The 21,319-nt window shown below is 35.7% G+C and overlaps 1 protein-coding gene across 2 annotated transcripts in view; it reads left to right on the top strand.

Moving 5' to 3' along the window:
* The window catches only part of PHTF2 (putative homeodomain transcription factor 2), a 73,231-nt gene that overhangs the window by 33,376 nt on the left and 18,536 nt on the right, over positions 1-21,319 (top strand). The window contains exons 5-11 of one of the 2 annotated variants that reach the window (XM_037389188.1): positions 1,446-1,604; positions 6,784-6,949; positions 7,622-7,786; positions 12,957-13,158; positions 15,256-15,414; positions 18,536-18,754; positions 20,801-20,929. In XM_037389188.1, the coding sequence (XP_037245085.1) occupies positions 1,446-1,604; positions 6,784-6,949; positions 7,622-7,786; positions 12,957-13,158; positions 15,256-15,414; positions 18,536-18,754; positions 20,801-20,929 (1,199 nt within the window). The remainder of the gene's footprint in view (positions 1-1,445; positions 1,605-6,783; positions 6,950-7,621; positions 7,787-12,956; positions 13,159-15,255; positions 15,415-18,535; positions 18,755-20,800; positions 20,930-21,319) is intronic. The other variant, XM_037389189.1, reaches the window with a different exon arrangement.

Here is a 21,319-nt window from a genome sequence, read left to right on the forward strand (position 1 = left end):
TGGGAAGGGCCTGGTCAGCTTGTTCCTTCCATGATTTGGATTCCCACCTGCCCTTGTGCCTCTGTCCTGCTCTGGGCTTGTGGAGATGGGCCTTCAGTGGGCTGATGGCTCCAGTGAAGGGGCGAGAACAGGTGTCCTCAAACTTTTTAACCAGGGGGCCGGCGCGTGGATGCAGTGGCAGGCAGCCATCTGTGGCTGCTTGGTTCCCCCCCCCAGCCCCCAGCGGGGGGATCTGTAAATACCAGGGGCTGGATTGAGGACCCTGGGGGGCTGGATCCAGCCTGCGGGCCATAGTTTGAGGACCCCTGGTCTAGAAGAACCCTAGCAGGGCATTTTTGGGGCTTCCCCTCCTGCTACTGTGTCTTTGATCTCTGCAAGCGTGCAGATAAACTTTTATCACATCGCCTAACAATCCAACTTTCTAGAAATGAGAATGTGAGAGAATGAAACAAAATCAAATAACATTTGAACTTTAAAGAAACAGAACTGAAAACTAAATGATTGTAGGAATTAGGGAGCAGCGGTAGACCACTTCAATATAGTGTTATATATAAGTAGCATTTAAATGACTGCTCTGCATGGACGCCTAAGTTGGCATTAAAGTAGTTCCAATACAGACTGTTTTACCTGTGCTGGCACAGAGCTCGCTAAAGCCAGTTCTGCTTGTAAACAGGATGGAGATGGTGTAGCAGCATGCAGTGGTTGCCCTTTCCAAGCACTAAGCTTGCAATAATTTAAGTCACACCCCCGTTAAGTAAATGTTACACAATTTTCTAGCTGCCAGAGAAGTGGGAATTTGCAGGAAGGAAAAGGAAATGGAGAGGTATGAGAGAGAAAGGATATTTGAATGAATGAGATGAAAAATTGTGTAGGAGGAGAGACAAAGATAAATTATTCTTTGGGTGGCTTCCCTGCTCCTGGAGCTAGTTCTCAGTTGCCAGATGCTCCTCTATACTTCTCAACCTTATTCCATTTTCCTGAATGACATGACTGGAGCAATTTATAGATGTTGATGTTTTAGACACTCTTGCTGTATTGGGAAAGGGCTCTGCCGTGCTTGCCCAGACATGTGGAGTTTTCATATGGCTTTCTGTTGCTTTCTGTCAAGGTTCAGATACCTCAGTGAAACAGAATAGGTTGTAATAACATTTAAAAATAATTTTGACATAGTGAAAAATGGCAATGTTTTGTTATTCACACATTCCAAAATCTAGTTATTTGCCATTTGTCAATGGCACCAACAGCGTACACAAATTTTGGATTGAGGAGATAGTGAAATGGTGAAAGTGATTCAAATAATTGTTTAATAATTGCTCCTTTAAATAACTATATTAACTACTCTGCTCTTAAACAACTGAAATTATTAACCATTGCAATGAAATGTATTGGACTTTATTTATTTATTTATTTATTTATTTATTTATTTTTTTTTTTTTTTTTTAAAGGATCTGCTTTTGCTAAAGCAAAACCTGAAAGTCCTTGGACATCTCTGACCCGCAAAGGAATCGTGAGAGTTGTTTTCTTTCCGTTCTTCTACAGGTGGTGGCTACAAGTGACGTCAAGGGTCATCTTTTTCTGGCTGCTTGTTCTTTACCTTCTTCAAGGTAGAGTTGGATTACAAGAACAGCTTCAAATGAATGCCTTATTTTAACCATATGGAAGCTGCCTTATGTTACTTGGTTCACTTTATGCTTTTAAGGTTCACTCCAATATTTTCAGAAACTATTGGAATGTCACTGTCCCAAGGATGTGTCTTTTGGTTAACGTTTCTTTTTACTTAATAAAGGAGACATACTGAAAAATTAAGGATTTCCTCCCAGGCTTTCTTCAGCATTTAGCACATGTGTTAGTTTCTCATGTCTATATATAATTTATGTTTTCAGGACTTTCTAATTTAGTTCAGGACTGAGCAATATCAAAGATGCTTTTGGCCTAGGCATTATGTTTTGTCTTGGGCTTTTGGTCTTTCTGGTACTTGTGCAGATCAAGAGCTCTGATCAAGAAGCAAGCAAAGCCAAACCTGCAAAGGTGTGTGCAGCTCGGTAGGATGATCTGTTTGACCAGTTTCCAGTTGTCCTTCCATGTGTTATTTTGTCACATCAGAGGCAGTGAACTTCTAGCTTATGCTTTAGTCAGACCTCAGCCATGCTCCTGAATGACTGGCAAATGGGAGGGCTACTGTCCTATGTGCCTCTACTATTTTTTCTGTTGCAGCGGGGAGACTATGGATCTTAATTTTATATTTTCTAGTTTATAGAAGGACTTTTGGGCAACTGTTAACAAACAGAAGGCAATTCACAGCTTTCAGGATGCTCAGTCTTGAGTTCTAGTAATCTGACTTTGTGCTTCTCTTAATGTAATATATTATTACATTATGTAATATTTTGTGCTTCTCTCAATTAATGTAATATATTATTACATTTCTTCTTAATATCTAATATATTAGAGGAAAATTAGAAAGGGAAGAATGTAATATACTGTGTCAGTATCTGACAGTTTGGAAGTCATCAAAAAATAAGTGTATTCAAAAGCATGTACAACAGAATGGAACAGAAAGTTAATGAAAGCTGAGAGCAGTTTGAGTACCCTGAAAATCTAAATGACTGATTAGGTTTTCCACTGAAATCCAATTAAAAAACAATATTACTTTTTAAATTTTGCCATCTGTCCTTTGTTGCTGATCACTGTATCCTTTGGAAATTGTATTTAAAGCAAGAAATTGAGTTTAAAAAGAAAAGACAGCAGTGCCTCTTGCGTGGTGGTGTTAGCAGCTATAAAATGAATTTCACGGTACCAGTGCCCTAAAGCTGGAAATGTTGACAAATGTTCACGTGGTGTCCTGTCAAAAACTTGTCCTTAACCACATTTCTGAGATACGTGCTTAAGAAGTATTGTTGCATATGTTAGCATTTGTATAAACTATGGTAAGCGATTCCATAGTGTTAATAATTTTAGTTTCATTTGTAGTAATATAGGTCATAAAATAGACAAGTTACAGTACATTTGTTACCATGTTCATAAGTGGCTTATTCTGCGACACACCATTATAATAATTTTTGATGTTCCCATTCTTTATTTAAAAAACATACCCACACTTCAATTGTGCAGCCTTCTTAAGACTTTAAAAGCAGCAAAATAGTAAGACAATGCGGGTTCTGAGTGCAAGTAGGTTTTTTAGGACATTCATTAGAGAGCTGTCTTGTAATTAACTTTTCCCCCCCTCAGGTTTCTTGTGATCTGTGATTTACTAAAGTTATGGTTGGAATGCATAATTTCCCTAATCTATATAGTATGTAATGTGACAAAATATTTCTGATACTTCTGAGGTTGTGAATTAACAAATAATGGAAAAGAATTAATAATATTCCATATTATACTACAATCCAAACACTTGTCATTTAAATTGTGCTGAATTAACTGCAGAGTTTTTGACGTTTTTTGAAATAAATTGAAAGACAACATACATGTATATGAAATTGACAACATTTTTTATTGGAAACTGTTTATAATAACCCCCCTTAGACCTTTTCCTTTAGCACTTCTACAGAAGTTTTGTTTATATTTTACTCAGAAGGTGTGTTCAGCTATTAATTTCATAGAAAAATGGTAAGGCAACACCAAGACATCAAGGATCTATTATGAAAACTTAACAAAATACTTTGATTCCTGTGGTGATATTTCTGCACTGAATCTGAATTTTGTATTGTAGCTGGGACTTCCTGTCATCATGACAGATTCTTCCTGACACAGTTGTATAATGTTCTGACTTTATTTTGTTTATATATGTTTAGTTAAATGATTTTATTTAATTATGAAAGTATTTTTTATAGCTTCATGAACTGCATTACTTGGAATTATTGCTTTGAAATTGATTAGCTTTAGCAGAATACTTGCTAGCATTTATGTAAGTCTGCAGAAAAGAGTTCTTCCCTTGGCTGTAGATTTAAATTCCAGATTTTATTTGCATTGGTTTCCTTTAGTACGTATGATTACCAAAACGTGTGATAAGAGAACTACAGAGAAATGTTTTTGTTCAAGGTCAAGGAACAGGCCAGTGAATTAAGGTAGAAGTAAACCCTTTTTCTTCTGTCTCCTTATCCATCTAGTTTATAGCATTGCCCCATTTTTACTTTTAAAAATGTTTCTATTCTCTAATAGGAAATTTATGTGTGATATTATAGTGTGTATCTCTATTGTGTATTTCTAAAGTATAAGACAAGAAACTTTAATAGTGATATAATTATTGTTTATTGCGGTGAGATACATATATGTGTATGTGTTTTTAATCTTGGTAATACAAGTATTTCAAAGCTTTAAATGCTATAAAAATAAATGATTGTTGGTCTTTGAAATGTACAGTTGCTTTCTTTGATACAGCTTTTTGCTCTGTGATATAATTTTATTTGTGTCTGTTTCACAAAATAAACCATTGTAATTTTAGAAAAATACAAGTCCAAATACTACAAATAAGTAAAGAAGTAATTAAAAGCAGTGTGAGAAATTATTTTCCAAGACCTAGCTGTTGGTAGGAGCATCTCTAGGATTATCTGAACACGTTGCATGTTGACAAACTTTGCAAAAAGTTCTTGGATTTCCCTTCCATCCTACTGAAAAGATCAGGAGATTGGTAACATTTTCTTAAATCTGTGTGAAACTTCATGATGGGAATCTGCAATCTACAGATTTGTATCTTCTGGAAGAAGATGATTTCTTCTAGATCACGCTGCTTTGCTAAATGTTTTTGAAGTAGCAGAAGAAATCTTGTGGTGATGTTTGAAATTATTTTGTGGAGGCCTACTTGTGCAAATCATTTCACTGGATCTGTGGAGCTCTGTGTTCTCAGAAGTGTATGTTTATACAAATTGTATGATAGGAGTCAAAAGTGGCTACCTATTTACACTTTATACCTTATGAAGCTATTTGTATGTGTGAGAAACTCAGATAAGCTCATTTAGAAAGAGGTATTTTTACCTGTACCTTTTACTATCTGTACTTTTTTTGGTTTATTTTTTAAGAAGTTGTATTTCTAATGCAAATTGTCCTTCTGAGAGACCTCATATCGCAAAAAATTAGTCCACGTATAGTAATAAAAGATACCCTATGTGTTTTATGTAAGGCTTCTGTGCTTTAATTTAGGAAAAAGACTGATGGGAAATTAGAAATAGATTACCACATCCAAAAAGAATGCCATTGTTTTGTGCATTCATTGTGTTTCTAATACTGGTTACCTTGCTAAGGATGATTACATGAAAAACGCATCTAACCTCTTTTCAGAGGAAAACGTCACATCCAGGTATCTGCTGTGTTAGGCCTGGCTTCATTTTAGCTGTTTGGATGTGGCACATAGATTTGCATGTGGCTGTGTTTTTTTCAATTAATTTCAGCAGAGAACTGCTGAAAGCTCTTGAACTTGTACCACGTATTTCTTGTGCCAGGAGTAGGTCTAAGTTATGGGAGTTTCACTTATTTGTGGCACAAGAATGAAACCAAGTTCTCATGGGATGTGCAAATGTTAGGCACAGAGACGACTTCCCCTGTTCTGTTTCTGAATTGTTTCTTGGAGTTTGTTTTGGTGGGTTTTTTTTTCTTGATATGTTCTCTCAGCTGAGTTAGATATCACAGCAATTCTAACCATAGAGGCAGAGCAACAAGAACATACAGTAAGCAGAGGAGACGGATTGCCTCTTCTGTCTGCTCCCATGCCTGTTGAATGTGTTTAGATTGTCCTGAAGCCTATAAAGACATTTCTGAGTTGTAGAAGTGGTCGGGCTCTGGGAACAGGAGCAAGAAGAGCTCCCTGGATGTTGGCTATATAGGAAAAGGTGGTTATAGGGTGAAAAAATGAACAGTTAACTATGGAATTGGAAGCTGCCCCTTTTCCAGCCACAACTGCTAGTTGGAGTCCTGGTCACTTCAGCTGGACTACCTTGTAATTTACATGGTTTGTCTTTGATCTTTTCTCAATGCTAGAAAACACACTTACAAATATATATTAAACGTCTACAAGATTGCACTTAATGCATGTCTGTCTAGCCGTATGGGCAATTTTGCCCTTTGACTGGAACACGGAGTTTAAAATACATTCTTCTAGAGAATATAGAGTTTCTAGTCTCAAGTCTGTTGGTCCTTGCAGAGAGAAATAGAACTATGGTTTCACAGAATCAGAGGCTACTTGAGGTTGGCAGGGACCTCTGGAGATCGTCTGGTCTGAACCCCTGCTCAAAGCAGGGTCAGCTAGAACAGGCTGCTCAGGGCTGCATCCAGTCAGGGTTTGAATACCTCCAAGGATGGAGAGACTTCAGTCTGGCTGGACAACCTGCGTCTAGTCTGGCTATGCTCACCTAACTTGTTGGATTGTACTGCTTCATTATAGGTGATACAGAATTAAATTTATTTGGGCTGCTTTAAGGATGACTTTTTTTTTTTTCCCTGCTACTGAAGTTTTGCTTTAATTGAAAGTTGTTTCATGACAGATGTAGCTTTCCAAGTGCCTTCCTCCACCTCCCCTTACTTCATTCTGCCACCTTTTTTTGAGCAACAGCTATAAGATCACAAGTGTAAAAGAAGATATGGATATAAAGACAGTAGGCAACTGTTTAAATCTTTATTACTGCCTATTTTGTTACAGTTATGTAATGCCTTCCTTTGAATTACGTGGGTTGGTTTAAAATGCAGGTAAAGGACTATATCTGACTGTTGTTTTTTTAACAAAAGCCGTGTAACAAATTGGCCATTTCAGACATTTGAAACATTGAACTCAACTTCATTTCCCTTCTTTTCCAGTTGCTGCTGTAGTGTTATTCTATACAGCCCAAAGCCCACATAATATACCTCTGACTGAAGTAATTGGGCCAATATGGCTAATGTTGCTACTTGGAACTGTGCATTGTCAGATTGTTTCAACACGAACTCCTAAGCCACCTCCCAGCACAGGGGGTAAAAGAAGAAGGTATAGTCTATGTTAAAGTTTTTATCATTTAGGATTGTTAAACTATTCTGAAGAACACACATGAAAAAATGTAGGGGTTTACAGTCTCTGCTTTGTAAGAGATGAGGAATTTGGTGCTCTGTTTTTATCTGAAACTTCAAAACGGGTGCTTAATTTTATGCGTTGACTAATTTATGCATTGTTTTGTTTGAATTTTGATGCAACGCATCTGACATTTTGTCTCAAAAGTTTGTATCTGAATAGTGGTGGAGTGACAGTATGTATATTACTGCAAATTTAGTCAGTATCGCAGAGTTCTAAAACTATCTCTGTCAGTACCATGCGTTAAGGGGAGGCGCTACTGGAAGCGTAGAACTTAATTCTTCCAGCGCTTCACTGAGTATGGTTTGCCACAGTGAATTGTCCCGTTAAAATGGGAGAACCTGCAACAGTTAATTTTGCGGGTCTAAGCCTCTGATGATGAGATGAAATGTATTTTGGGTTTAAGTGTTATGATAATAAGTGTTATGCTTAGTTTTATCAATTTGAGTTTATTAAATTGACATGATAAAGCTTTAATAAAATATTTTGAAATCTTGCTTGGTTTTGCATGCTTTAATTGCTGAACACATTGTAGAACAAGTAGATTGCACTTATAAAGCTACCTTCCAATTTTAATCTCTTCTGATGAAGGAAATTAAGGAAAGCAGCACATTTGGAAGTACATAGGGAAGGAGATGGCTCTAGTACCACAGATAACACACAGGAGGGAACAGTGCAGAGCTACGGTACAAGCACCTCTTGCAGTATTGGCGCTGTCTTCAGAGATATCTGGCATGCTGCTTTCTTTTTATCAGGGTTTGTATTTATTCAAGGCTATGTATGTGTTTGAGATGCACTATCCCTTTTCTAAATAAGTAAACATTGATGTAATGATTAAACTTTTGTTGATCTAGGTTTTTTTCCTAATAGTAAACTCATTTCAGTATTTGAACATGTACTAATGTGTTGTTTCTTGACTCTTGCAAATGCTGACGCAATAATTTTTTTAATTATTTAAATATTTAATTGAATTTTAGCTAAACTATGTTTTGATGTAGGAGTACTCTGTGTGGGCTATCAGGAACTAACCAACTCAGTTTCTCAATTTTAATGCAGTGAGAAAATTTGACTCTTTAATTTTACTTTATTACATTTTCTGCTTATTACTCTGAGAGAATGCTTATTGAACTCTTATCACTGTCATGAAATCACACACTTTTTCTGAAGAAAAAGCCTTCAGGATTCAAATAGGCATAGCATTTAGTTTAAAAATAAGCATCAAAGATATATTTTCTAATGATTGGAAGAAACTCCTAACCCTGTTATATTCTAGAGCTATTTCGCAAACGTTCGCTCTGCTAATGCAGTACTCTGGGCAATTTAAAAGTGTTTTAAAAAAACAGTCTGTAGCAGTCTGTGTTCAAAATATGCTATACACACAGCATTGTGAGTTCTATATATCAGCATCTATTAACAAGAGAAAATATGCTTATAAAATAGTATGAAATTAAGGAAAGGGATACTGCAAGTTATTACATTGATGCTTTGTTGTGCATGCTGCATCTTAAATATGGGTAACACTAACATGTCTGTCATACTTGTGGTATGTGCTCTTAACCACTGGTAAAGCTTAACCACTGGTAAAGCTTATCTTATTTACATTCTGGGAATATCTAGTTGAAATCCTGAATCAGTTTTAAAAATGTTTAAAGATATTGCAAGAGGAGAGCTCATTTGACTTTTTCTGTGTAGATTAAGCTACCTTTGACAAACTGTAAGACATAGCAGTAGATACCACTGCTGTTCTTTGCGTCTGTATGCATTACTTTCTGGTATGTTTGGTATGTAATCTTGTAAATTTTTGAATGTTTTCCATTCATTGAAGGTACTGATCTGCAATAAGTAGTGTTGGAAGATCATTTTTTTTTCCTTCCCTTCCCTTGTATTGGGCTCAGGGTGTTTTCAGTTGAGAAGGGCTGTGCGGGACTTGCTCTAAGGACTTGTTTAAACCATTTAATGAGATAGTGTATATATATATATAGATGTTAAGCCTTATGATTACTGCTTAGTATATACAGTATCATCAAAGGATGAAGAGCACAGAGTGACTGAGAATGCTGTAAGTAGCCCTTAGTCATTTTGTTACGTCCTCAATTGCAGAGGCACAGTTGTTTGTATGTCTGGAGCTGTACAAACAATATCAGGAACTTGTCCAGCTGAAAAATAACCTTTTTATTCCCAGGAGATCATGCAGATCAGTTTCTTCATGTAATTTTTTTCATGGTAATGCAAACAGTTTTGTCAGCACAGTGGGATGGCAGAGTGGGGCTTGAAATGAGTAAGCAGGAGCACTGACTACTTTACTTAGTGGTGTTGCTGGAGAAAATCTTATGAAAACTCAGTGTGAGGAAGCTGTATGGTGACATCTGACCTGTCTTTTAAGACATATTTTGAAGCTCTTTAGATAAGTACATTAGAATGTCTTGTTAGTGTTTATTTACAGCAGTTTTCCCGCTTATATTAAGCTTTGAGATACCATTTTCTGGAGTCTTAAATACAGATCTTAAATTCACGGTTTCAAAATTAACCTCAGAAATTATGTTCTTTGCTTCAGGGCAGGACCCTGTGTACCTAGACCATTTGCCTACGCTGGGGTCATTGGTAATCTGGAACTGTGTTTTTGATAAATATCCTTTTGAATGGAAGAACTCAGTCTGACTAATAAAATATAATTCTAAACTTTAATCCAGCACAGAGACAATTTTAAAAATACTAATTATTAATTTCACTGGAAAGGAGGGCAATATCCCAATAGGTAATTTATACAGAATTTAGTACTAATTTTGGACTTTGCTCTGTGTGTGTGTCCTTACTCCAATAATGGAAATCTCACAATTGTAACTTCTTTAAAAGTTTTGCAGTATGAAGAGGGAGAAGATTGTTTTGACCAACCCCAGTGAAAATACATGAGAATAGAATACTTGACAGTGAAAATATAGTCTTGCAGAAACTTGATTTAAATCTTCCTTAGTATTTTCCTTGGCTAATGCATGAATAAGATTGAACGTTATTCCTGACTTATCTTTTGCATTTGTTTGAGCTTTTTAAGACCTTGGATTTATTCATGGTGTTGTCCTGTCTTGCTCTTAAATAGTTCTAATTCTAAAGCATGAAACTTTAAAAGTGGATTAATTATGTGTGTGTGTGTGTGTGTGTGTATATATATATAGTGATTCTAGGAAACTATACATCTCTGTCATCTAGGGAAATGTTGTTCATGTTTATTCTTCTTCTTTTTTCTTTTATCATGGTGTAGTACACGAAAGCCTAAATTTAAGCCCAAACTTACGCTCTTCTGGCTTGAGGCTTACATTTAAATTTTGGGATTCTTACAAAAAATAACTGATTTCTACATTAAAAACAAATGAAAGACCTCAGTTAAGTTACCTGTTTTCCAAAACGAGCCTTAATTGGTAATCGTACTAGTGTTTGTTTTGCAGTTTTTACACTTCAATATTGCTTCAGTAGTGAAGTCCTATCTGAACAAATTATACGTACATACATACATATGTTCTTTTCTTCTCTTACCTGTTCCTACTCAAGTGTTTGAGGCTATTTCTTCCTAGTAGCTTGCAAGTTTCATGTGAAATGTGTAAAAGCTTCTCAAATCAAGGAAGAGTTGTCCTGTTGCTTCGCTCATAAAGCTTAGTAACTTGCAGAGTAAGTCTCTCTGACTAGATGTGTGTGTGTGTGTATATATGTGATGAGAACTGCATTCTCTTTTTCATTGTTAAAAAGAGATTTTTTTAAAAGTGCCAACAGTATATTAAAGCATTAAAAATTGGCCTCTGTGGTTCCTGCTTATTGCAGATAATATTAGTACTAGTTCGTTAGTGCTCACAACTGAACTTACTGAAACTATTTTACAATGAGTTGCCACTGAAAGTTTAGTACTTGCTTTATTGCAGTAGTGAAATGGCAAAATAAGCTTTCTCTTTCTTCAGTTGTCTTATCTTCATTAACTTAGTTAAATAACAACATTATGGAATGGCACAGAAATGGAGGTCTGACAATTTTAGTGTTGATAGTTTGACGTTTTTGATGAAAGCCTCAGTAATGTTTTAATGATCTTCTTAATGGTCCTAGAAAACTAAAAAACTCTGTGATCTAGCATGTTGGTAATCTACAAACAGGGGGCTTACTAACTGCTTCACTGCAAAACAAGTGCTAAAGCATCTTGCTATCACTTTACCTTTGTAAGCTTATAATAAAAAATAATTAAGGCAAATACATAATAATTGCATAAAATGTTTCTGCCAGTTTTGTGCTCATATAGAAATAAAGTCGGCTAAGAATTTTGGGAATAGGTCAGGGAATAGTAGTTGAGTTCTGTAGCTTCTTACAATTAGAGCAGCAGTTACTTTGTGGGTTTTGTTTTTTTGGTTTTTGTTTTTTTTTTTTTAAATGCTGTTAGCTTTTTTCCAGGAAGGGCTGAGGGAAGGTGGAGTGAAAATAAAGATGGAAAAGGAGGATGAAAGAGTTTAGTAACATTGTCTCTTCTCTTCATTATTTTGTCTGCATTTCAACAGATGAATTGTTCCTTTTTGGATTTTTCCATTTCATGCAGCACAACCTAGCCATTTTTTGTGTTCAGGTCTCCACTATATATGTGGGATACCTTATCTTGGGAGGAATGTGAGGCGACTATTCCAATTCTCCTGATTTGTTCAATGTACATATTAAAGAGGAATTTAATCCTCTGCTGTGTAATCCAAGCTCTCACAGAATACCTTACTCCTTAAAGAGAAAGACAGTGCATATTCCCCCATTAGGAGCACAAGACCAGTTGAACAGATTCTTGATAGTTTTATGAAATATGTCCAGTGTTCTACTTTTATTAAAAATAAAAAAACAAACCTGGAAACTTGATTCATAACACTTACCCACCCTGCCCACCCACCCCCCCACCCCCCCACCCCCCCCCCCGCCAATGTTCTGGGAATCTTAATAAACAAAATATAATAAACACAAGATATTCATTGCTTTTCTGATTCCTTCCCCCCCCCCCCCCCCCCATGTTATTTACTTTGAGAATACAGAAAACTTAAGTGTAGGCTTGAAGTAGCCTCTATGGATAAAGTAGCAAGCTGCCATTTCTTTTCATTCCTTCATCAATTGCACTTTCTAATTTGGAAGTGTAATCTTCCAAATGTTTGCTTTGAAAGAGCCTTTTTCTGGCATTAGATATTCTTGCTGCTACATCTATTGACTGGATAAGGGCCTTGACATCTAGAGACTGTTACAGAAGACTGTTCATCAATATTAAGTCTTAGTGATAATTAGTAATAATACTGAAGCTTCGTTCGTAAACTTATTTTGTGATTTGACGACCGGCTTAATTAGTGTATTTGTAAGGTAATTCAAAATATATTGCTAGGGGTGCTATTGGATAATAAAGTAAATCACCTTCTATTTAGCAGAGTGGTCAATAAGCAGAGTGTATTTAAAATGACAACAAAAAAATATCAGTGTACAGCATACTAAACAGCATGTTTGCAGCTTCAGGAGGTGGCATACTTCCTTTGAATTAATAACACTTAAAGAAACTTCTGGCACACCTCTTTTTTTGTTACAGTAGAATACAGAAGTTTCTCATTTAAATTTGAGGCTTGTGTTTCTTCTATTGCCAAAGTAGCTGTAAAGTTTTAGTTTTAAAACATAGGTTTCCTTTTCTTTCAGTAGCTAACGATGTAACTTTCTTCCAGACACTGTCAGTTTCTTTTGTAACAATTTTAGGAAAGGATAATGGGTGTTATTTAGAAGATGGAATAGTTACAAATACTGTATCAAATGAAAATATTCATAGTTTGTGGTCATCTTAGTAATAAAACTAAAACATGGATTGAGAGGGATAAGCAGGATTTAGACTGGGGGGGAAAATTTGAGAGGCTCATCAATTTAGTCCATATATTTGTTTCAAATACAGATCTAAGAAAGCAAAAAACTCAATAGATAAATCCACTGAGACTGATAATGGCTACGTGTCCCTTGATGGGAAAAAGACAGGTAAAAGCAGTGAAGAATGTGTGCAGGCCCAGGAACGTCGGTGTGAAGTGATTAAGCCAGAAGAGTCAGGGTGGAGCACTGCAACAGTGAGAGATGCCTTCAGCAATTACAGTCATCACAAAGTAAGTGTGCTTCCTTGCTTTCAGAGCAGGGTTGTTAATTTGATATGTGAGGTATAATTTTATGCTGCTTTTCAAGCATTCTTGCCTACCTAAAAATGTTTTTTAAATGAAGCTTTGGCTTGGGGTCCTGGGGCCAAAAATTATGTCAAGTCTTTTCATTTCATCCTCATATTCCTAGCCTTTCCTTTTTCTTGTAGGAGGATCCTTACTGACATCTAAACATTCTTTGCCATTTTGTATTTCAATGCACAAATTTGTGTGCTGTCTTGTATCTGTGGGGTTTTCCAGACAGCTAAACACACTGTACCTTTTCCCCTCTCAGTGATACTTGGGGCACAGGCTGTCTCTATGCTGAAATGGAACAAATTTTGGATTACTGACAGTGTAATTTTGAGGTCACTCTGAGCACTTCCCTGTGAATCATTTTCTTTTCCCTTTTTTTTGATTGGTCTCTGGAGAAGATGTAGAAGCACGATTTCCCTCTCAGCAAAGTAGGCAGGATTCTATAGTGAGGAATAAGGATGAGGTGGAAGCATAGGAAGTGTTCATGAAAGAAAGCAGAACTTTTAATTTGGCTGCGTCTGATTATCTCCTGGGTATTCTATTTTCATCTTATTGTTCTATGGAATAGCTTTTCCAAAATGTTTTTGCTGGCTCTTTTATCATTGGCTTTTGAACATATATTGACTGCTATTACAGCTCTTAAACTTGATTCTGTCTCACTAGTATTTGCCATCAATAGTCATAGAAAGGAATTTTCCATGATAGTATCAAAGGGAAGGGTTATTTACTGGAAGTCTGCAAGTATACATTTTTATAAAGGAAAGGTATCCTTTGTGGATTTTAGCTAAATTATTTAACAACCCCTTAAAGATCCATATGATTAAGTCAGAATGAAGGTGATGAGGGTTCATCTCAAGGCAAAATCTTAACTCTGTTGCTCTGCAGGAGGTGCTTTCTCAGCAGTGGTTCAGCTATCTTTAGCAATTCCAAGCATTTTGCATTCTTGATGAAAGCAACAAATCAAGCATTTTTAAGAAAAAGTAATTTTAAAGAGTTTTAAATGTCTTTGATAGAATGGATGAGGTTGTCTGTGTTTAGCTTGCTCGGTGAGTACACACCCACATTAAAGAGAAATTGGCAGAGGCTAGAATAGGCTCATCTCTTCCCCCAAAGGCGATCAATACATTTCAGTGCCACTGCAAAAGTCAGTAAATAAGACACCCCAAACTATTCTGCCTGTCCCTCTTTCTCTATGCAACTCAACTGTTGCAAAAGCGAAATGACCTGACCTTGAAGCACCTCAGAAAAGAGTTCAATTGTGGAAGGGAGAATGATGTCTGAGTTACAGAAGGGCAAAAGGTTTTGTTGTATTTACGGAAAACAGCTTTGCTATTTTTGTCCTTCTAGCATTTCATTGATGATAGAAAGACTCCAAAGGAAACATTACAGCATCCTGTCTGGTGATCTCACAACAAATGAGAATCTACAAAAAAAGTTTTTGACAGCTGAATGATCCTTTGCTGCGCTTTTTTCTTTCTGTTACTGTAAGGGCTACTTTAACTTTAGTTTAAAATCAGGGAAACGGAAAGCAGAATATATTAATGATCTCAGTATTCTACGTGCCATCTGTAGCACTTTATTGTTGGAGGACAAAGCAGTTGTACTGTATATGTTGATAATTCAATGCTATAGTGCCTGCTGTCTCAGTTTTGGTGGTGGCTTTTTTTTTGGTTCGTTTGATTTTGGGGTTTTGGGTTATTTTTTTCCCCAAGTATTCTGGATATATTGCCTCTAAGACTTTCTTGGTAGGTTAGATTTAAACAAAATCACATTTAAAGTAAGAATGTCGGAACTGTTCTTTAGTGTAGTATGAATTAGCCCTTCATCATGTGAGAAATGTCTATTTTGATATTACAATATCTATTTTATGATCTGTGCTGTACCACTTGTTTTTGACAATTGGAAATGCGTTAATATCTGACTTAAATGAGCATAGATGATAATGTTGCAGCAAGAAATTTGATTTCAGTAGTTGAGAACAAGGCCTCGTAAGCATGAGTGTATGTCTTACTAATACTGTATTTCTTGCACTAGGATACTCACAGGACTGTGACAAATTTATCAGATGAAGTTTCTAGTGAGGAAGGGCCTGAAACTGGATATTCTTTACGTCGCAATGTAGAACGCACTTCCAGTGATTGTACACTTCGAAACAGGAAATCTCACCATTATAAGAAGCGCTGTCCTCTGGAGGTATGTTCTTTTCCATTGCTGCTTTTCTGTAAATTGTTAAAACATCTTGGTTTCTTATTGAATAGATAAATTTTTCCTTAAACCCTTTTTCTCTTATAGTGGATTTTAGGAATCTGTTAATTGGAAGTCATGCTAGTGGGGACAGTGTTTGTTTTCTTAATGACAGCATTTTGAAATTAAGAGTTTCTTATTTAGCTGGTTTGAGCTTCATAATACTTCTCAGTTTTTTGTAAGGAGCCTAAAATATTTTCCGTAGATGTTGCATCAGGTTATGGCCAACTCTGTGGCTGCCTTTTGACACCAGATATCTCCTCTGGTGTTTCTCTCCATTTAGTTAATATTTTGGATTCCCTAGCCTTCTTGTGGAGAAGTCTAATTGATGCTGCCTCTGAGTTTTCATTCTCTTATGTTTATTGAAACAATCCTTTAAAATATTTTCATGAAATCTCAACAGATTTGTTAATGCCTAAAAATACTGAAATCAAGAGACTTGATGATATCATAGCTTAGAAGATGGGAATTTATAGATTTCATGTTACCAGAGTCCTTAATCATCCCTCAGATATTGAAAGAGAAAGGGATATGTTATTGTGTTTTCATTAATTTATTTATCATTGTAAAGAAATTGTGCTGCTCTTTTGCTAATGATATGCAACTTAAAAAAAAAAAAAAGTTCAATATATATATGTGTTAACGGCTGTATTGCCATTTTTTCACTAGCACTGAGAAAAGAGTGTAGAGTAATTTCAGTTCTGACAAAAGTCCACTTACAGATGAGTTTAATAATCAGAGCCTTGTGAGTAAACTTTCTACTTGATATAAGAAGCATCTCCTTAGAAGAGTTCTGATATTGCTTTCTCTGATTAACAATTGCAAAGACTTGAAGTTGATGCTTTTGCATAAGAACATTATTAGATAATCTTCTATTCCTTTATTTCTCACAGGCTTCGGTTAAAAAGATCCAGAAGGCTAACTGATTTGAGTGTTTAATGCCTTATGCATGTTTAGTTTAGGAGAAGTGAACAGGTCAATACTTGGAACCCTCTGCTTCATATTACAGAAGATGTCTTTTGACTTGTGCAGCTGGTAGTGCTTGACAAGAGGAAGCAGAAAGAGATGATTACAGTCAATTTTTTTTCAGCTTAAATACATCTTCTCTTGCATAGAATGCTTCAGAGCTAGGGAAGACTGTGTTTAGATAGCTTCAGAAACTGAAGAGACTAAATTTGCTCTGTGTGTAGCTTTGGCAGTAATATTTTACACTTGCTCCCCATTTGCTTATCTGACTGATGCCGTGAAAGAGGAAGCCTTTCTTTGTTGTTACCAACTCGCCTCCCCCACATGATTACAAAGGAAATGAAACAATAGTTTTCAAATCTGTGAAAGCTTTCTTTGTATTTAAAACAAAAATAATAGTGAAGTCAGTGGATATACTCTCAACTTCTGTCGTACGTTTTCTTTTATCTTCATGTTTCCTTGTCAACTTAATTGTTGTTTGAGCAAGCTTTTTGAACATTCTTACTTTATTAACTTCAGGACTCAATGGTACCCAGTAGTGACTACCTTCTATAAATACTATTTATTTTTTTTAAGAAAAAAAAAAAATAGTTCAGACTCTTTCTGCATTGATATTATCCCTTACTTTGTAAAAGAAAGGGAAGGTGTTCAGACCAATTTTTTTCTAAATATTTCTTTACAAAATTGCTTACATGAAATACATTAGGCATGATTTTCAGGAAGAACAAAGAGTATGTCTTCAGATAATAATGCATTACAAATCATATTAAATTAGTAGGTCTCCTGAAACATTGCTTGATTTTTATTTTTGTTTTTTTTTAAGTGTAAAAAAAATGTGTATATTCTCAAGAGAAACTAGTAGAAAGAAAGAAATTTTGTGTGAAGAGGGAAAGAAATTGCCAGAGGATGGTGATGAGTAGGATGGTACTGCTTTTAAGACTATCTACCTATCTTGCAGGATTTGGATTCTGCTTACTGTAGAAAGTAGTTTAAAGCTCTGCATTCTTGTTCTGAAGATGTTAGATTGTTTCATATGTATGCATGGGGAGATTTGAATGTCCCAAACTTAATATCTATCTATCTTTCTATCTATCTTTCTAAGGTAACAGTAAAAATTGAACATAATAAGGCATGGTTGTTTCTCAAGTTTGTTGGAAATAATGAAAAATGTCATGAATGACTGTGTAGATTACACATACACTTAGCATTAGCTATGTATGCTCTTTGTTATTTTTCTTCTCAATGCCTGCTGCCTAACTCTTCAAACAGGTGGGTGCTCTCTTTGTCTTTGAGAAGGTATGTTAGTAGTAACAGTGGGGGGATGTGATTTGTAGGGGACTTTGAGATTCAGTTCCTCTTTTATTACAGGCTCTTACATTTAGAAATGTCCTGGAACACATCAAACTTTTTTTTCAAAACTAGTTAATTTGTGTCCACACTGCTTGCTTGAAAGGCTATTTGAGTGCTTCAGGTCTTGAATGACTAGAAATGTGTGTCCCTTCCTCCAGGGCCTTGCCCTTTCTAGAGGAAGAATTCCTGATTACATGGGGAAGTTAATAAGTAGCTAAAGTACTTCGGTTCAAACAGATAGAGACAGAAAATTAAAATGTTGAATTAAAATACTTTGTGAACAATGCTTTTTTTCACTCCGACACATTTCTGTATTACAATTTTAGTCCAGTGTATAGCCTTGCTTGTCTTTCATATTTTCACTGAGGTATTGAAGCTGTAAAGTGTTTCGAAAGATGCTTAACTTGTAGCTTATAAAATCAGAAGTTTGAGACACAGTTGGAGTCTGTGGCTTGATAATTGCCGTTAAAGTTCTTTGTGACCCTCTCCCTGACTAACCAGAGACCATGGCCATGGCCTATTAACTTGTTTATACTTTTAAAGTGTAACTTTGAACTTGTTTTGTCTAAAAACCTATGGCCTTTTAGACATTCCTTGATAAACATGTAGTTCTTTCAGATGAGAAATATAATGGATTGGAACATAAAAAGCAGATAAACAGGGATTCACTAATTTGAACTTTATATCCGTTCTGTCAAGAAACAATGTAGAATTAAAAAAGCTGCATTAATTCCAATGCATATTTTAATTTCAGGACACACCTAAATCAGGTACTAGCTGCAGTTCTCGATGTTCAAGCTCCAGACAAGATTCTGAGAGTGCGAGACCAGAATCAGAAACTGAAGATGTGCTGTGGGAGGACCTCTTACACCGTGCGGAGTGCCACTCTTCCTGTACCAGCGAGACAGATGTAGAAAGCCCTCAAGTGAATCCATGTGTGAAGAAAGAATACAGAGATGACCCATTTCATCAGGTTGGTATCCACCATTTTTGATTTTTTTTACACTACACACAAATTCAGTATTATCAGCTTTATCATATGTAAGAAGGCCTGGGAGAAAGAACCGTATATTAAATGAAAGTAACAAAGCCAAAGTGATTTGATAGAATTAAAACAAGTAAAATTTGATTTCTGCTACTCAGTCATTTGTCAAATGAAAAGGATATGACAATATACTGAAATAGCTTACAGAATAGCAGAAAGATAACATACATGGTATCTAATGTTATATATATGGATATGAATTATTACATGTGTATTATATATGTCTAAATTTTATTTAGATATAATATTTTTGTTTTTACCTTAAAACTAATAATTTTATTTCACTACTTAATGCTATTCCGTAGCAACATATAGGCAGTAATTTCTGAAAATTTTAGTGTTTGTCGTGCAGCACTTCAGTTGCAGGCTGCCTTAGGTTGACATTGGACAGAATCCATTCATTGTTAATACTTTGATAAAATCCATTCAGATGTCACAGTGCCAGTTATATTTGTAGTACAAGTCTTATCTTTATATTGCATGTTAATTGCATTGTTAATTTGAACCATTTAAGTACACAGATGGAGAATGTGAAACATTCTTCTGGGTACACACGTCATATGTGTTGGTAGTGCACCATCAGTATGAGGAATGCCATTGAAGAGATGGTGTTAATACTAGCTGAGGAAAAGAATTTCAAAATTAGGTTTTTCATTCATAACCAGAATTGAAAATTATGTATTTGTTGATTTTAAAAAACACCCCCTTCTCCCAAAAATAAAAAACCAAACACAACAACAAACCCAAAAGTGATAGCAATTTGGATTTCACATGGTCTTTGCTTTTTTATTTTTATTTCTTCTTGCTTACATTCTATGTAAACACAGAAATGGAAGCCTTTCAATAGGGAGTTGAATTGCAGTATATGCACTGACTTTGTTTTTCTGTAGTTGAGTGTTTTTTCTGTTACAGATAGGTTATAGATTGTGAATTTTTGAGTTTCAGCTGCTGGTGTTGACACTCTCTCTAGAGGGAGACCTTGGAAATCTATGACTAAAAAAGTCCTGCAACTGATATTTGTGTTGTTTTAGTAATATAAATCGATGTTTTTCATCCAAGGGGGGGGGGAAGAAAAAATTGAATACTTAGCAAAACACATAGAATTCAGAAAAATACTGATAAGGTAAATAATAAAATAAAAAGCTTTAGTTTTAATCAGTGATAAATTAGATTTTAAAAATAATATTGTGCCCTACTCCCTGTGGTTTGATGCATGTAGTGCTAGGTGACCAGGCAGAGTTGAGAGCAATTCTAATCACCTGAATCGAAGAGGAGTGAGACAGGGATGGAGGAAGTCAAGAATTGGCCGCAGCAGAACCTGTCTCAGCATTTTTCCAGATCCTTCCGTTCTCACTTGGTGCTCTGTTTAGAGTAAAGGTGCCTCAGCCATAAGTGCATTCAGTAGATTAGGCTGGGATTGCTTGGCTTTTGGAGCAGCATCTATTGAGACTCCTACCACTCACTGAGTCTTGCCAGATACAGTTAGCATAGCGGGGGCTTTATCCATAACAAGGATTGTGAAGTACACAAATATCATTAAAAGCAAATAAAAAAAAATGTTGGCCTTAGGCTTAAGGTGAGAATAGGACTTTTCAGAATGTTATGGAAAGAATAATAATAGAAAAGTAAAATATTCCGTTAAACATATGGTAAATTAAAGATGGCTTGTAAGTACTTTTTTGGTTTTGTGTATCGCTCTTCTTTGATATGTTTGAGCAAAAAAGAAGCCAATTAATCCTCAACCACAATGTCGACACTTCTTAGAAAATGAAGTATGGGGAAGGAGAGATCTCTGTACTCACAGCTGTTCCTTGGAAAAGAATTGGATGATTTTGAGGAATGTGGTTAACATATAGTAGAAGTAAATGCTATATAACAATATTTGTGTTAGTCAAGTGTGGGTTTTTGTCAGCATATTGCTGAAATGGCAATAGATTTTTATCTCCAATGGAATGTATTCCTTGCCTTCCCCAGAGTCATTTGCCTTGGATCCACAGTTTGAATCCAGGACTAGAAAAAATAAGTGCAATTGTATGGGAGGGTAATGACTGCAAGAAAGCAGATATGTCTGTGCTCGAAATCAGTGGTATGATAATGAACAGAGTGAGTATTCTTTTTACTGTATGCAAATATTTTATTTAGGAGTCTAAGAACTACCAAAAATAAGCTTATTATGTGTAGGGATTTGTATGTTAGTTTGGGGTTTGGGACTGCTTTTTTTGTTTGTTTTTTGGTGTTTTTTTTTTTAAAGCCTGTTACTGACATTGTTGGTCCATGGCTTACATCACTCTGATTTACTTGTTACTAATAGATAAAAGAGCTACCAAATCTTAAGTGTTGTGGCAATAAAATGTGTTTGCATTGTTAGGTACTTGCTAACATAGCCAACCTCTGTTTTATTGTTCCAAAGTGATGTATGCTGTGAATATTCTTACTTATCTCCTTGATTTTGATGAACAACCAATGTGTTAGGTTAGGAATATACAGATCTGA

Source organism: Falco rusticolus, chromosome 5 (genome assembly GCF_015220075.1).
Source record: "Falco rusticolus isolate bFalRus1 chromosome 5, bFalRus1.pri, whole genome shotgun sequence".
In the NCBI taxonomy this organism is placed as follows: Eukaryota; Metazoa; Chordata; class Aves; order Falconiformes; family Falconidae; genus Falco; species Falco rusticolus.